This window comes from Entelurus aequoreus, linkage group LG10 (genome assembly GCF_033978785.1).
Source record: "Entelurus aequoreus isolate RoL-2023_Sb linkage group LG10, RoL_Eaeq_v1.1, whole genome shotgun sequence".
NCBI classification, from domain to species: Eukaryota; Metazoa; Chordata; class Actinopteri; order Syngnathiformes; family Syngnathidae; genus Entelurus; species Entelurus aequoreus.
In genome coordinates, this window is record NC_084740.1 from 67,146,455 (window position 1) to 67,163,382 (window position 16,928).

The window sequence follows — 16,928 nt, forward strand, 5'->3', positions numbered from 1 at the left end:
ATGGCAGTCACACATAACAGATATAAAGAGCAAATGGCCAACCAGGTTTAAGGCAATCTTCTTGGCACTCATGTGACTACAGGGCACCATGTTTGGTTCCCACTTTGAAACCGAGTTGGCAATAATGAATAAGTTAGACCAAAATTCGTAAATATGGGGAAATAACTACAAAAGTACACGTATTCACTTACCATGTTACAAAAAGGAAGATCAGTTATAATAAGACGATGTTGGCAATCGAGAACATTTGAATCTATCTATACAGGACTCTGAGAGACACCTGTGTACTGCAGGATGACACACCCTGTTCAATAAATGATGCTAGCAAGTACAGGTTTGCAAGCAAGCCCAAAACTTCGATGTTTCATTCTGAGTTTTTAATCTATTTGCTAATTTCCTTTTCTTAGTTGGTTGCTCTCTGCTGTAACGCGGTTCCTATTGTACAAAGCATTTATTTACTTGTTTCACTGCTTCACATCCAAGTTAGCCTAGCGACGTGGCTAGAATAGCTTGTCCTCTCCTCCTTTCTGCTCTGTGTTTGTCTGCGCTAACCCAGCTGTCACATAATGTTCAAACATTGTTTTCTAATAGTTCTCAAATGTAGATAAATCTGTTATGACATTTTGGTCTGCAACTTGTGGAGACAATACATACAAATAAATGACACAGGCATCTTACCTGAATGTAATTAAAAGATAGTTTGTCTCCCGCCTAATAAGCAACCTGCTGTTCAGCATGAGGACAAATAAACAACTTCCTAAGTTTGGTGACCTGAAACCACAAGAGTCAAGACATATAATTTACTAAAATAGATGTATACATTGCTTTTGAAACATCACCTTGTTAATTAACTTTTATGAAAGTGTTATCATATTTTACAATAATTCGTATTTGTCCTGCAGACGTCCAGCAGCTGGTTGGTCATCAAGAAGAACCTCTCTCTCTGTTGCTGGAGTTGAGCTCCCCTTTGAAGCAGGAGGAACCACAGCCCCCCAACATTACAGAGGAAGAGGAGGAACTCTGCATCACTGAGGAGGGAGAGTGTCTTCTAGGGCAGGAAGAGGCTGCTCTCACCAAGTTTCCACTGACTGTTGTCTGTGTGAAGACTGAAGACCATGAAGACAAACCACCTGAGTCCTCACAGCTTCATCGCAGTCCAAGTGAGGAGAAGAGGGAGGTGGAGCCTCCAAGCAGCAGCTCACCACAACACATGACAACAAAAGGTGATGGAGACCACAGTGGAGGATCAGAAGCAGACAACCTCTTAGCTCCACTATCAGATAGTGATGACTCAACGTCACAAGTTGATGTAAATATGGAATCACACATGAAAACACAAACAGGAGAAAAACCTTTCATGTGTTCAGTTTGCGGTAAAATATTCTCCCAAAAACGTTATATGCAAATACACATGAGAACACATACAGGAGAAAAAAATGTCAGTTGTTCAGTTTGCGGTAAAAGATTATCTCACAAACGTAATATTCGAATACACATGAGAACACATACAGGAGAAAAACCTTTCATTTGTTCAGTTTGCGGTAAAGGATTTCCCCAAAAAGGTAGTATTCAAATACACATGAAAACACACACAGGAGAAAAACCTTTCAGTTGTTCAGTTTGTGGTCAACTATTCTCTGAAAAACAAAATATGCGAAGACACATGAAAACACATACTGGAGAAAAACCTTTCAATTGTTCAGTTTGTGGTAAAATATTCTCTGAGAAACAAAATTTGCAACTACACATGAGATCACATACAGGAGAAAAACCTTTCAATTGTTCAGTTTGCCGCAAAAAATTCTCCGATAAACAAAATATGCAAAGACACATGAAATCGCATTCAGGAGAAAAACCTTTTAATTGTTCAGTTTGTGCAAAAGGCTTTGTTATAAAATGTCGTTTGACTCATCATATGAGAACACATACAGGAGAAAAACCTTTCAGTTGTTCAGTGTGCAATAAAAGATACATTGACAAACATGCACTGCAAAGGCACATGAAAACACATACAGGAAAATAACCTTTTCCTTTTTGAAAGTCCTCTATGAATGGACTCCTGCAGAGTCACTAATGGTTTACTGCAGGGCTTCTCTAAAGGCTGGACTGTGTTCCAGATCCGGACTACGACTGGATTCAGTGGGGGTCCAGCCAGCCTACCTAATGATATGAATTATGAAACACTATCAAGTTTTTTTTAAGTTCTGGTTAAAGATGTAGCAATACATGTTTTGTAATGTTATGTACAAATTTCTTAAATATGATTCACAAGATGCTGGGAAGGGGAACTGCGTTTTATGTTGTAATGTTTAATATCATTCACAATCCATATGTAAGACAAGCACACACGATTTTCTCTTTTTTTCTGCATTCTCACATGTAAATAAACGCTAGCAAGAGCCTGCTAACAATGGAGGTAATGAGATTAGCTCTAATCTCCCAATAAAGTGCTCTGAAAAACCTTCCAATACATCCACGTTTTATATACATGCTGTAAGTATATATGTAATGTAGTAACAGGCACATTCATAATAACATTTAATATTTATGTCTGATGGACATTTTTAGCATTCCAAGGACATGTTGGCGGTGCATTCATTTTACAGATGCCTCACAATGTTTGCTTATTTTTATAACAACTATTACCGCTTGGCGCTTCACGAGCGCCAACAACTACTTTTGGACAAATAATGATCCAGAACCTTATTTTTTTTTAGCCTGAATATGCAGTTTTAAGAGCTAAGTAATAAGCAAATCCAGCAAATAGCAGTATTGCTAAGTGCTAAATAAGAAATATAAATCACAAACACAATAAAACAATCACATACTGTACAATGTCTGCTCTCACTGGGATTCCCGTTTAGATGAAAAATGAATCATAACCCTTATGCTGGTTAAAAAAAAAAAAAAAGTGGGAGCAAATGAGCAACTTTTTGGGTCTTATGCGCCATCTCCGTTTCTAAGTTGGATGTTAAAGTTGATCTACTTCTCGATTTATGGCAAAAACCTATAGCACTTATAATAACAATATCCCTAATACTCAGTATTAAAGAACCATATGGATAAACTGATGTTGTTGTGCTGGGACTCTTCACCCGTGAGCGTACTGCGGTTAGGGAATAAGGACACCGTTTTAGGTTTCAACTTCTTCTTTATATGTAACTTTTTAGCAGCAGCAGCTAAGTACACTCTCACATACACACTGTTCAACACATTGCCTGAAGGACCCCGAGAAGTAAACATAGCTGCCCGGTAAACTGCCTGACTCAAACAGACTCAACTTAAAAGGTGCATGACTACATTAATAGCTTGTTTACGTCAACGATAATATTGTCAATTATATTCAACAATTAACATTAAATAGGGAACTTTATCTTCTATCTTAATCACTGACAAAGGGAATTTATAACACCCAGTTAATATTCAGCTTACAAGATGTAAATGGAGTATTGTTGGCGGTTTTTGGATGTTTTTTAGAGTGCTTAATGAGCACAGTAGAGCAATGGGGGTACGCGTACCCCTGGGGGTACTTGAAGGTATGCCAAGGGGTATGTGAGATTTTTTTTTAATATTCTAAAAGTAACAACAATTTAAAAATCCTTTATAAATATATTTATTGAATAATACTTCAACAAAATATGAATGTAAGTTAATAAACTGAACATCAAATCAAGTAGGCTATTCCATTCATTACCATAAACCCAGAGTTTCCCCCATGCCATGATGGTTTGACCCTCACTAAAATGTCTGTCAAAAAGAACTGTGAAAAGAAATGCAACAATGCAATATTCAATGTTGACAGCTAGATTTTTTGTGGACATGTTCCATAAATATTGATGTTAAAGATTTATTTTTTTGTGAAGAAATGTTTAGAATTAAGTTCATGAATCCAAATGGATCTCTATTACAATCCCCAAAGAGGGCACTTTAAATTGATGATTACTTCTATGTGTAGAAATCTTTATTTATAATTGAATCACTTGTTTATTTTTCAACAAGTTTTTAGTTATTTTTATATCTTTTTTTCCAAATAGTTCAAGAAAGACCACTACAAATGAGCAATATTTTGCACTGTTATACAATTTAATAAATCAGAAACTGATGACATAGTGCTGTATTTTACTTCTTTATCTCTTTTTTTCAACCAAAAATGCTTTGCTCTGATTAGGAGGTACTTGAATTAAAAAAATGTTCCCAGGGGGTACATCACTGAAAAAAGGTTGAGAACCACTGCAGTAGAGGACTCTTATTAGCTGCATTGTTAGCCACCCTGTACTTGACGTATATTACATATTAGAATGCATATGTGCAAAACATATGTGTTTTTGTCTGACATAAGGATTGTGAATGATAGGTAAATTTAAAAAAAAAAAGTGCAGTCTCCCTTTAAAGATAACTGTTAGAATAATTTCAATTTCAGCAAGTACATACATCGACATACACATGTTGACGGAAGCACAAACGTTAAGGACAGTATTGTTTAGTTTTGTTTTTGAGATGGTGCTAGTATTGTTTTGTAAACCCTGCAGGCGGGATGACAAGCCGTCATGAGTTCAGAACACTTCTGCTCAAATGTCTGATATTCAGGTAGCAATCATCTATGCTCATGTCATGAGAAATATAATTTTTAGACCAAAATGTGCCCACATCTTTTTTTTTTTTTTTTTTTTTATCCCTTCTTGTTTCACATTTTTAAATCGGTGAAATCTTCCAAAAGCTATTGAGTGAGTAAGTAAAACCTCTTTGGGATTTGTGCGAAAGTTCATTGTTACTTTTTTTGTCAACAATGTCCTATTATGTCTATCTAAATAAAATGTAATAGTGTGAAAAATAAATGTACATGGAAATTAGAATAATAAATGTTTTATACATTGAACAGGGACCCCTCTGAATTGTTTATTATCTTCATACTTTTATCTATCTTCTTTTTTCCACAATTGTTATTAGAGATATCCGATAATGGCTTTTTTGCCGATTTCCGATATTGTCCAACTCTTGATTACCGATTCCGATATCAACCGATATATACAGTCGTGGAATTAACACATTATTATGCCTAATTTTGTTGCGATGCCCCGCTGGATGCATTAAACAATGTAACAAGGTTTTCCAAAATAAATCAACTCAAGTTATGGAAAAAAAATGCCAACATGGCACTGCCATATTTATTATTGAAGTCACAAAGTGCATTATTTTTTAAAAACATGCCTCAAAACAGCAGCTTGGAATTTGAGACATGCTCTCCCTGAGAGAGCATGAGGAGGTTGAGGTGGGCGGGGTTGAGGTGGGGGTGGGGGTAGCGGGGGTGTATATTGTAGCGTCCCGGAAGAGTTAGTGCTGCAAGGGGTTCTGGGTATTTGTTCTGTTGTGTTTATGTTGTGTAACGGTGCGGATGTTCTCCCGAAATGTGTTTGTCATTCTTGTTTGGTGTGGGTTCACAGTGTGGCGCATATTTGTAACGGTGTTAAAGTTGTTTATACGTCCACCCTCAGTGTGACCTGTATGGCTGTTGACCAAGTATGCCTTGCATTCACTTGTGTGTGTGAAAAGCCGCAGATATTATGTGACCGCGCCGGCACTCAAAGGCAGTGCCTTTAAGGTTTATTGGCGCTCTGTACTTCTCCCTACGTCCGTGTACACAGCGGCGCTTTAAAAAGTCATACATTTTACTTTTTGAAACCGATACCGATCATTTACGATATTACATTTTAAGGCATTTATCGGCCGATAATATCGGCAGTCCGATATTATCGGACATCCCTAATTGTTATGTATTTGATGACATTGTCTTCTCGTTTCCAAACAAATTAGTCACTAAACTGCCGTTCACAGTTGCGCCACCAGAGGACACTAGATCCAGAGTCCAAAGACGAAAGACTTCCTGTGCCCACATAGAAAGAAGAAGAAGAAGAAGCCGACCTCATATTTGGACACTACTACGGACGTAACACAGAAGTGTGGTCTTTTAAGTCTGCGTTTATTTCTCATTTTCGCCTGTGTACTAATTCGTATACCGTGTGACGAACTACACTTTATTCATTCTTCGTGTCAGGATAAACTCGACTCGTCTCCGTGAACTTTGAAGCTTCCTAGGCTAGCTTAGCCTAGCTCGCTGGTTAGCTTAGCGTGTTAGCTTCCGCGTCTCTTTTGTCAGCAGCTATCAACACATCGCTAAGCAGAGGCCAAATCTGAGTGTAAAGTGTTGGGATTGTGTAAAAATGTGTGAAAGAAAGATAGCGGAGTACGAGGAGGAAGTATCTCGAACAAAAGAGGAGAAGGAGCGACAACGTCAACTGCTGGAGGCTGTTTGCAAGAAGCCTCAAGTTGTGTTACACAGAACAGGTTTGTTTACTTCTTACTCTCACGTGTTTACTAACTTTATATTTCATTATTAACATGGAAAAAAAAACCGATGGCAGGAGGGACGCGTGTGACTTCGAGGAATATCAATAAAAGATGATAATGAAGCGTATGTAGCATTTAGCTTCACTGTAACCACTGTGGGAGGTGAGGAGGAAAGACCGGTTGTTGTTTACTTTTATTTTAATAAGCTTACAATGGTATGCAGAAGTATAGTTATATCCATTTTCTAGACAAATTATACTATTTGTAGTTGCTTGGGGGATATTTTATTTTCTAATACTTATTTTTCCTAACAAAGTATTTGAGAAGCACTGTGTTAAGCCAAGGTGCACTTCAGCACTTTTAACTACCATTTGGAAAGATGGTGTTTTAATGCTTAATCACTTTGAATTATATGACCTGCAGAAATAACATAGTACATTTTATTTAATGTCTTGAATGTAATTATGAAATATGTTTCTATTCTATTACATTGAATGTTGAAAATCGTGAATATACAAAACCCAAAAGCCAGTGAAGTTGGCACATTGTGTAAATCGAAGGTCACGGGCAAATATTAGCTCATTTGGAATATGATGCCTGCAACATGTTTCAAAAAAGCTGGCACAAGTGGCAAACAAGACTGAGAAAGTTGAGGACTGCTCATCAAACACTTATTTGGAACATCCCACAGGTGAACAGGCTTATTGGGAACAGGTGGGTGCCATGATTGGGTATAAAAGCAGTTTCCATTAAATGCTCAGTCATTCACAAACAAAGATTCAAGATTGTCCATTCTTTAACATACAAGACACATAAGAACTGAAATGTCATTTTTGGCACAGTCCCACTAAGAGCAGACATACGTTACAAGACGGGGCCGCCAACGGATCAGCCACTTATGGCGCTCCTTAAAAAAGGTGGGAAAGGGGGGAAGAGTAAAAAATATCAGTCTGAGCCCAAGGGAAAAAAACTCATTTAGCATAGCACACATAAACATGTTACATATAATCACAACAACTCGCAACAGAGGGGGGGGGGGGGGGGGGGGGTTTGGGGCCATTAAGGCCGGCCTGTTGCTATAAAGCGCTACTAGCCGTCCATAACCCCGAAGAGGAATTAAGCAGGGATGGGGCGAGGGTCACCACTTTGTGAACAAATGCATGAGCAAATTGTTGAACAGTTTAAGAACAACATTTCTCAACCAGCTATTGCAAGGAATTTAGGGATTTCACCATCTACGATCCGTAATATCATCAAAAGATTCAGAGAATCTGGGGAAACCATGATATTACAGACCTTCGATCCCTCAGGCGGTACTGCATCAAAAAGCGACATCCGTGTGTAAAGGATATCACCACGTGGGCTCAGTAAAACCACAATGAGCAACTACAGTTGGTCGCTACATCTGTAAGTGCAAGTTAAAACTATACTATGCAAAGCGAAAGCCATTTATCAACAACACCCACAAACACTTCACTGGGCCACAGCTCATCGAAGATGGACTGATGCAAAGTTGAAAAGTGTTCTGTGGTCTGACGAGTCCACATTTCAAATTGTTTTTGGAAACTGTGGACGTCGTGTCCTCCAGGCCAAAGAGGAAAATACCCATCCAGATTGTTATAGGCGCAAAGTGTAAAAGCCAGCATCTGTGATGGTATGGGGGTGTATTAGTGCCCAAGGCATGGGTAACTTACACATCTGTGAAGGCACCATTAATACTGAAAGGCACATTTTGGAACAACATATGTTGCCATCCAAGCAACGTTATCATGTACGCCCCTGCTTATTACAGCAAGAAAATACCAAGCCACATGTTACAACAGCGTGGCTTTGTAGTAAAAGTGTGCGGGTACTAGACTGGCCTGCCTGTAGTTCAGACCTGTCTCCCATTGAACATGTGTGGCGCATTATGAAGCCTAAAATACCACAACGGAGACCCCCGGACTGTTGAACAACTTAAGCTGTACATCAAGCAAGAATGGGAAATAATTCCACCTGAAAAGCTTCAAAAATGGGTCTCCTCAGTTCCCAAATGTTTACTGAGTGTTGTTAAAAGGAAAGGCCATGTAACACAGTGGTAAAAATGCCCCTGTGCCAACTTTTTTTGCAATGTGTTGCTGCCATTAAATTCTAAGTTAATGATTATTTGCACAAAAAAAATATGTTTCTCAGTTCGAACAGTTTGTCTTTGCAGTCTATTCAATTGAATATAAGTTGAAAAGGATTTGCAAATCATTGTATTCTGTTTTTATTTACGAATTACACAACGTGCCAACTTCACTGGTATTGGGTTTATTAGTACAGTCAGTGAAGTTTATCTGAAGTTAATACTAATGTACATTACGATTTACTGGGACCTTGGTACTGCTCCACAGGCCAGGTTCCCACGATTGATGGCGAGCTATGAAGGATGCCTAGCCTAAAAGAACCTAAAGACGAGCACTTGTGTTGAAGCGTTAGTCTCCTGCCCGGCCGATAAAGGGCTCTTTAAATTAAGTTGCCTACCTCTCCTTTATATTCCATCTTTGCTACTTTTATAGTGGTGTAAACATTAGTTAGCAGGACACTTGCTACACTTGTGTTCCGTCACGACGAGTGAAAACCAGTGGTGGTCAACCAAGCCAAGATGGCTTATGTGCAGCAAGCAGCACGCGGACTGAGTATGCAAGGGACCTACATTTTTCTGCAAAATGCAGAAAAGGACAACAAAGTCAAACTATGCAATGAAATCTTTCTCTACTTTATAAAAAAAAAAAGATTGTGTCGGTTAGTATCAAGGGTTATCCGTTGTTCCCAGACATATCAAACTATTTTGTGCTCCAGTCGTCATTCTACAGCAGTGGTCCCCAACCACCGGGCCGCGGACCGGTACCGGGCCACTCAAGAAATAAAAAATAATAATAAAATAAAATATATATTTTTATTTTATTTTATTAAATCAACATAAAAAACACAATATAAACATTATATATCAATATAGATCAATACAGTCTGCAGGTATACATTCCGTAAGCACACCTGATTGTATTTCTTTATGAAAAAAAAACAAAAAACAAAAAAAAACACCCCCCCTTCCCCTCCGGTCCGTGGGACAAATTTTCAAGCATTGACCGGTCCGCAGCTACAAAAAGGTTGGGGACCACTGTTCTACAGGACAGAACAGATAAAAGCTTAAAAAAAACATGGAGGTCTACAACTTCTTTGTGTGTGGCTGGGTCAAGGAAATCGCTATCAAGACCCTCCCGGATAAATATGCATCGTTTTTGCTCGGGTAAGGTCAACTTTGCGTCTTGCGAGGACTAACACCCTACGGCTGACACTGCATATCTATTTAACAAACTAACAATCACTGAATCATCACCATATTTGATTTTTGTCCCGTTGTCGTTTGTACTCTGACACATTTGTGTACAAACCAAACAAGAGGAGAGACGTAGACCTTTCCTGACAAATCATCATTGACTCTGACTTTCTGGTTTATGTTTGTTAAAAATTTAAATGCAAATAATATCAAGATAATATTTAAATGGGAAATACTAAACTTTACAAACATGTATCAAACAAACCTTTGCCGAAGTGATCACTGCAAAATTGTGTCTATTTTGACTCCGCTTCCTTGGACTGGAGTGCGTGCTACTTTTCTCGTCGTCTTTCGTAAAATCTAGCGCTCTTCTTGAATAACTCTCGACGAACTCTAAAGAAACTGTTTATCCTTATTGCGATTTGTACAGCCAAAAACGACACAATCATAGGGCTATTTGGTCCGAGAAAGGTTAAATGGCGTCCAGTATCCATTGAGAATAGACGCTGGCTTGACCACCACGCATATTCAATCAACCTGGCGTGACGTCATGTTACTCTAAGCCAGTGTTTTCCAACCTTTTTTGAGCTAAGGCACATGTTTTTCATTGAAAAAATGCGGAGGCACAACACCAGCAAAAATCATTAAAACATGAGACTCAGCAGTCAATATTGACAATAAAGTCGTTGTCGGATATTGTTGGATGACTTTAAAGCATAACCAAGCATGCATCAATATAGCTCTTGTCTCATAGTAGGTGTACTGTCACCACCTGTCACATCACGCCCTGACTTATTTGGAGTTATTTGCTGTTTTCCTGTGTGTAGTGTTTTAGTTCTTGTCTTGCGCTTCTATTTTGGTGGCTTTTTCTCTTTATTTGGTATTTTCCTGTAGCAGTTTCATGTCTTCCTTTGAGCGATATTCCCCACACCTGCTTTGTTTTAGCAATCAAGAATATTTCAGTTGTTTGTATCCTTCTTTGTGGGGACATTGTCGATTGTCATGTAATTACAGGCTCCACAGTAAGTCTTTGCTGTTGTCCAGCATTCTGTTTTTGTTTACTTTGTAGCCAGTTCGGTTTTAGTTTCGTTCTGCATAGCCTTCCCTAAGCTTCAATGCCTTTTCTTAGGGACGCTCACCTTTTGTTTATTTTTGGTTGAAGCATTAGACACCTTTTTACCTGCACGCTGCCTCCCGCTGTTTCCGACATCTACAAAGCAATTAGCTACCTGCTGCCACCTACTGATATGGAAGAGTATAACGTGGTAAGTCTGCCGATCTCCAGACAGCACAGACACTCAACAACAACACATTATTAGCGGATAATAATTACTGCTTTGTAAAAAATATTTTTAACCCAAATAGGTGAAATTAGATAATCTCCCACGGCACACCAGACGGTATCTCACGGCACACTAGTGTGCCGCGGCACAGTGGTTGAAAAACACTGCTCTAAGCAATTATTTATTATTCCACACGCCTGTGTTAAACATTGTTGGTTTTGTGTCTTGCAGATGTCCAGCAGCTGATTGTAGATCAGAGAGAAAGTCTCCCTAAGTCTTGGGGGGAGAACTCTACTTTAAAGCAAGAGGAGCCACATCCCCATCCTGTCGAAGAGGAAGATCCACAACCGCCCCACTTTAAAGAAGAAGAGGAGGGAGATTGTCTTCTAGGGCAGGAGGAGGCTGATCTCACCAAGTTTCCACTGACTGTTGTCTCTGTGAAGACTGAAGACCATGGAGACAAACCACCTGAGTCCTCACAGCTTCATCCCAGTCCAAGTAAGCAGAACATCCAGATATCATCTAATACAATGTTTGTAACAGATGACCCTGATAAACCTGGATGAAAATCTGTTACAAACATATTTTCATCCAGGGTCCAACATTCTCTCTCACGTTGGAGATATACTTGCTTTTTAATACGACCATTTAAAAAAAAAAAAATTCATTAATCATTAACAATGTAATTGCTGAGTTGCAACCATGTGACCTAGAGGACGTGCCCCTTACCTTACATTGTCAAATGAAGGCAAACATTCAATATGGCTACTGTTTATTTACCTTTTGTCACGCAGATGTCAGCATATTTTATTTTAGGTTATTGGTGAATATACACAAAGAATACAAACCAGGAGTTTTACTGTGGTTTATCATTATCACTGGTAATTGTCACATCCCTATTTGTGCATCGATAAGTAAGATAGAGAAGAAGATACGCGCCGTTTACGAGTAGCGTGTTTTCCCCCGTCTTCATCTAAATATAACTATAGATGTCAACATTGTGTTCATGCTGAAAGATTAATTTATGATGGTTTATCAAAATATAACTATAGATGTCAACATTGTGTTCGTGCTGAAAGATTCATTTATGATTGTTTATCAAAATATAACTATAGATGTCAACATTGTGTTCGTGCTGAAAGATTAATTTATGATTGTTTATCAAAATATAACTATAGATGTCAACATTGTGTACGTGCTGAAATATTCATTTATGATTGTTGTCTTTATCAAAATATAACTGTAGATGTCAACATTGTGTATGTGCTGAAATATTAATTTATGATTGTTTATCAAAATATAACTATAGATTTCAACATTGTGTTCGTGCTGAAAGATTAATTTATGATTGTTTATCAAAATATAACTATAGATGTCAACATTGTGTTCGTGCTGAAAGATTAATTTATGATTGTTTATCAAAATATAACTATAGATGTCAACATTGTGTACGTGCTGAAATATTCATTTATGATTGTTGTCTTTATCAAAATATAACTGTAGATGTCAACATTGTGTATGTGCTGAAATATTAATTTATGATTGTTTATCAAAATATAACTATAGATTTCAACATTGTGTTCATGCTGAAAGATTCATTTATGATTGTTTATCAAAATATAACTATAGATGTCAACATTGTGTACGTGCTGAAATATTCATTTATGATTGTTGTCTTTATCAAAATATAACTGTAGATGTCAACATTGTGTATGTGCTGAAATATTAATTTATGATTGTTTATCAAAATATAACTATAGATGTCAACATTGTGTTCGTGCTGAAAGATTAATTTATGATGGTTTATCAAAATATAACTATAGATGTCAACATTGTGTATGTGCTGAAATATTAATTTATGATTGTTTATAAAAAATATAACTATAGATTTCAACATTGTGTTCGTGCTGAAAGATTCATTTGATTGTTTATCAAAATATAACTATAGATGTCAACATTGTGTATGTGCTGAAAGATTCATTGATGATGGTTTATCAAAATATAACTATAGATGTCAACATTGTGTTCGTGCTGAAAGATTCATTTATGATTGTTTATCAAAATATAACTATAGATGTCAACATTGTGTTTGTGCTGAAAGATTCATTTATGATTGTTTATCAAAATATAACTATAGATGTCAACATTGTGTTCGTGCTGAAAGATTAATTTATGATGGTTTATCAAAATATAACTATAGATGTCAACATTGTGTATGTGCTGAAATATTAATTTATGATTGTATATCAAAATATAACTATAGATTTCAACATTGTGTTCGTGCTGAAAGATTAATTTATGATTGTTTATCAAAATATAACTATAGATGTCAACATTGTGTATGTGCTGAAATATTCATTTATGATTGTTGTCTTTATCAAAATATAACTGTAGATGTCAACATTGTGTATGTGCTGAAAGATTTGTTTATGATTGTTTATCAAAATATAACTATAGATTTCAACATTGTGTTCGTGCTGAAAGATTCATTTATGATTGTTTATCAAAATATAACTATAGATGTCAACATTGTGTATGTGCTGAAAGATTAATTTATGATTGTTTATCAAAAGGTAAAAACTTAACTCTTTTATGTTTTGCCCACATTTGCTTTCTTTTATTTAGACTTGCCGAGTTGGTGCTTTTCGAAGCACTCGTAGTAAACGTGTGTTTAAGAAATACAAATAATATCAAAATAATACTTAAATGGGAAACAATAAACGTTAAAAGTATATCAAACAAACCTTTTATTAAGTGATCACTGCAAACTCATGGATTCTTTGACTCTGCTCCCATGGACTGGAGTGTGTGCTATTTTTCTCGTTGTTTTGTAAATCTTGCAGTCTTCTGCCCTTTTTGATTACCTCTCGAGGAACTCTGAAGAAACGTTGACCTTTTTCGCGATTTAAACGGTTCGTACAGCCTAAAACAATGCAATCATAAGGCATTTTTTCTTCGAGAAGGGCTTAATGATGCTGAGTACCCATTGAGAACAGAGCTAGCTAGCTTGACCACGATACCATACCAACTTTGTTTATAAAGCCCTTTAAAAACAACCACAGTGGGAAAACAAAGGGTTGTACACCACAAACAAGTAAACACACAAAGAGCAGAGACATACAAGCAAATGACAGACTAAAATATATAATTTAAAACAGAGGTAAAATACACACACACACATATATATATATCCATCCATTTTCTAACGCTTATCCCTTTCGGAGTCGCAGGGGGTGCTGGAGCCTATCTCAGCTACAATCGGGCGGAAGGCGGGGTACACCCTAGACAAGTAGCCACCTCATCGCAGTGTTGGCTATATAAACTGTATATATATATATATATATATATATATATATATATATATATATATATATATATATATATATATATATATATATATATATATATATATATATATACACACACACACACTAGGGTTGTACGGTATACCGGTATTAGTATAGTACCCCGATACTAATGAATCATTTTCGGTACGCTACGGTTTCTGAAACGAACCGGTCCCGCATCGCCCGCGTCGAAGTCACGTTGTGACATTGCTGGTTTAGGAGCAGACGAGCATGTTCGGCGGCACACAATCACGGAGTACTTGCAAGCAGACACAGTGTGTAGACAGAAAAGGGAGAACGGACGCATTTTGGCTGAAAAACTAACGATAAAAGTGAAGTTATAACACTGAAACGCCCTCAGGAAGAGGTGCTTTAAGACATGGCTAGCTAGTTAGCGGCTAACGTCCATCCGCCGTCGGCAGTGTCTTCTTAATCACTAATCCTGGTCTTCATGGCGACAAATAAATTACGTTTCTTACAAGTATCATCCCTGCAGGACGAGGAATAGCTAAACATGCTTCACTACACACCGCAGCTCACCGGCGTCACAATGTAAACAAACGCCATGGGTGGATCTACACCTGACATCCACTGTAATGATATCAAGTACAGGACCGTTTTTGGCATCACAACATCTTCTTTCGTTTTTTTTAAAATTCACATTATGTTTATAAACTCGGGAAATATGTCCCTGGACACATGAGGACTTTGAATATGACCAATGTATGATCCTGTAACTACTTGGTATCGGATTGATACCAAAAATTTGTGGTATCATCCAAAACTAATGTAAAGTATCAAACAACAGAAGAATAAGTGATTATTACATTTTAACAGAAGTGTAGATAGAACATGTGTATAATAATTAATTAATTTTCTACCACTTGTCCTTAATAATGTTGGCAAAATAACGATTGTAGCCGAGATAGGCTCCAGCGCCCCCCGCGACCCCGAAGGGAATAAGCGGTAGAAAATGGATGGATGGATAAATAAATGACACAATATGTTACTGAATACGTCAGCAGACTAAATTAGGAGTCTTTGTTTGTTTACTTACTACTAAAATACGATTCAGTATCGATTCTCATTTTTCAAAAAGCGATTTTTTTAAATTATTTTTTTATTAATTAATCCAACAAAATAATACAAGGCAATACCATAACAATGCAATCCAATTCCAAAACCAAACCCGACTCAGCAACACTCAGAACTGCAATAAACAGAGCAACTGAGAGGAGAGACAAACACGACACAGAACAATCCAAAAGTAGTGAAACAAAAATGAATATTATCAACCACAGTATCAATATTAGTAACAATTTCAACATAGCAGTGATTAAAAATCCCTCATTGACATTATCATTAGACATTTATAAAAAAATAAATAAAAAAATACATAAAAAAGAACAATAGTGTCACAGTGGCTTACACTTGCATCGCATCTCAAAAGCTTGACAACACACTGTGTCCAATATTTTTACAAAGATAAAATAAGTCATATTTTTGGTTCATTTAATAGTTAAAACAAATTTACATTATTGCAATCAGTTGATAAAACATTGTCCTTTACAATTATAAAAGCTTTTTACAAAAATCTACTACTCTGCTTGCATGTCAGCAGACTGGGGTAGATCCTGCTGAAATCCTATGTATTGAATAAATAGAGAATTGTTATGTATCGAAAAAATATCGTTTTTGAATCGAGAATCGCGTTGAATCTAAAAAAATCGATTTATAATCGAATCGTGACCTCAAGAATCGATATTGAATCGAATCGTGGGACACCCAAATATTCGCAGCCCTATTGTGTAGTACGTTCACTATTTTATTTAAGGACTTAACTGCAATAAGAAACATTTGTTTAATGTACCCTAAGATTTTTTGTTATATTAAAGCCAATGATGCAAATTTTTTGTGGTCCCATTTATTTAGAGAAGTACCAAAATAATTTTAGTACCGGTACCAAAATAATGGTATCGTTACAACACTAATGCACACACATAAAAAGAGCAGATAAAAATGATCTTAAGAGCAATTTTGTTAGATAAAAGGCAGTTAAAAAGTTTTTTTAAAAGTTCATAGTCTCATACTGGGTTAAAAGCCAGTGAGTAAAAATGGGTTTTAAGAAGGGTCTTAAAAGTAGCCATAGAAAAGGCCTGTCTTACATGGAGAGGGAGATCGTTCCAGAGTTTGGGGGAATGCAATGAGCCGGATGTGACGTAATATGCAACCCAGCAATATATACATGTAAACATTAATAAATGTCCCTAAATGGCAAGCGGGGTATCCTTGATTTCCTTTCCCTGCTTTCCAAAACCACAGAATGTTCACACTTTGGCCTCAGTCGCCATAAACGTGCGGCTCAAAGACGTGTGTTATATCGGCTCACCGGCAGCCGGACTCTGTTGTTGTTGTTATTATTGTCTTTCCTGATTTATTAATCTATTTGATCATTCCCTCTTCTTATCTGGTTACATTCTGCTTTAACGCGGCTCGTGTTAGCCTTCTGTTGAAATGTATGAAGCATTTCTTACCTTGTTTCAAATCTAGATAAATCTATTGTGACATTTTGGTCCGAAACTTGTGGCAACATTACAGACGAATAAATGAGACAAGCGTCTTGTATGTAATTAATTAAAAGCAATGTTGTGT

The 16,928-nt window shown here is 36.9% G+C and overlaps 1 protein-coding gene across 1 annotated transcript in view; it reads left to right on the forward strand.

Annotated features, from left to right (window-relative positions):
- Window positions 1–16,928, forward strand: part of LOC133659206 (zinc finger protein 287-like) — a 34,649-nt gene that overhangs the window by 13,844 nt on the left and 3,877 nt on the right. The window contains exons 3-5 of the mRNA XM_062061943.1: window positions 903–2,020; window positions 6,126–6,342; window positions 11,161–11,427. Of these exons, the coding sequence (XP_061917927.1) occupies window positions 903–2,020; window positions 6,126–6,342; window positions 11,161–11,427 (1,602 nt within the window). The remainder of the gene's footprint in view (window positions 1–902; window positions 2,021–6,125; window positions 6,343–11,160; window positions 11,428–16,928) is intronic.